Below are 1,247 nucleotides of genomic sequence, written 5' to 3'. Positions count from 1 at the left end.
TTCGTCCCCTTCAGACCAGGGACACGTGAACGGTCGTTCACTTAGAGTTTGTATACTCTAGAAGAAATAAACTTCCTCTGCACAAGGTGCTGTGTGACCCCGTCACAAATAAGCTCTCCACACCCAAATGCAGACACAAAAGGCAGTTTTGGACGAAGATAGCCACTATTGTCCACAACATGCGCGATGTGAATAGTCGTCGTGAATGAACGACCACTGCATGCTGACCACGACAGCCCTTAGTGACGCGGTGTCCAGTTATACACAAGTTTTGTGCTTCGTCTTGAGAGTGTAGTCGCGCTTGATCAGCAGGTTGAACTTGCCCACCGGATTACTCGTGGTGGTGTACCCACTCGGTGAATGAAACAGTGCCATCGTCAGAATGCGCTCGTCAACCATTTGCGTTTGAAATAGTTTTGAAACCAAACCAGCTGCTCTTCATGTAATCATTTTGTCAGCACTTGCTTCACTTGTTCGTCATATACAGCTGAGGTTGTCGCAATGTGAAGGTCGTAAATGTCCGCCATCACCTGCTCCCATAAGACATCAGGAACGCCCTTGAGTTTCTCGTGAACATTGGCCATTACGTGCTAAAAGCACATCAGGTACACAAATTTGTAATTAACACGAAAAACTTGCGCAACTGCGTTTTTGTTGAGCAGCTTCGGCATCCACCATGACTATCTTGACGGCCATTGCCGACCGGACACCGACGCGAATACCCTGCACAGCTCCGTTTGCGCCAACACATAGATGTCTTCGAAGCGTTGAGACGTAATGAAGAGAGACACAAGGCGAAAAGACTGACACTTGTCCGAGATCCCACACACGATGACAGGATACCCGGCTTGGTTCAACTTGACTGGGGCGTCTATGTGATAAACAAATGACTCCGGTCTCGAGTTGCAATGAGCAGGAGACGCTTGGATGTCAGCCCCTACTAAAAATGGCTTTTCGTCAGATCTATTTTCCACAGCAGGTTTACCGCGTGAGTTATGCTTCCGTCTGAAAGAAATGGGTTCGTGTCTGTGACGGTCGGACGGTTAGCCATTTGATCGACTTGGTCCAGTATTTTTTTTTCATGATCGTCATTGCGGTGCAGATTGTTCTTTGGATAGATGCTGATGAACCATTTAACATGACGTAATGTCGGTATCTCCGACTCCGCCCGAAACCGTCGAGCCCCCATTGCGAAACCGAGCGGACTTCAACCCTTGCGATGTTATTTCACGTCCGTCGTCCTTGAG

The 1,247-nt window shown here is 48.4% G+C and overlaps 1 protein-coding gene across 1 annotated transcript; it reads right to left on the bottom strand.

Annotated features, from left to right (window-relative positions):
• Positions 1-446: 446 nt before the first annotated feature.
• PPTG_23047 (hypothetical protein) lies at positions 447-696 on the bottom strand (the record flags this gene model as incomplete). Its single annotated transcript, XM_008908101.1, has 2 exons — positions 447-590; positions 676-696. The coding sequence occupies 2 exons, from the start codon at positions 694-696 to the stop codon at positions 447-449; spliced, it is 165 nt and encodes a 54-aa protein (XP_008906349.1).
• Between the last annotated feature and the right edge of the window lie 551 nt (positions 697-1,247).

Source organism: Phytophthora parasitica (assembly GCF_000247585.1).
Source record: "Phytophthora parasitica INRA-310 unplaced genomic scaffold supercont2.28, whole genome shotgun sequence".
Taxonomy (NCBI): Eukaryota; Oomycota; class Peronosporomycetes; order Peronosporales; family Peronosporaceae; genus Phytophthora; species Phytophthora nicotianae.
The sequence above is the reverse complement of the archived record's forward strand: the minus strand, read 5'-3'. Positions and strand labels throughout refer to the sequence as shown.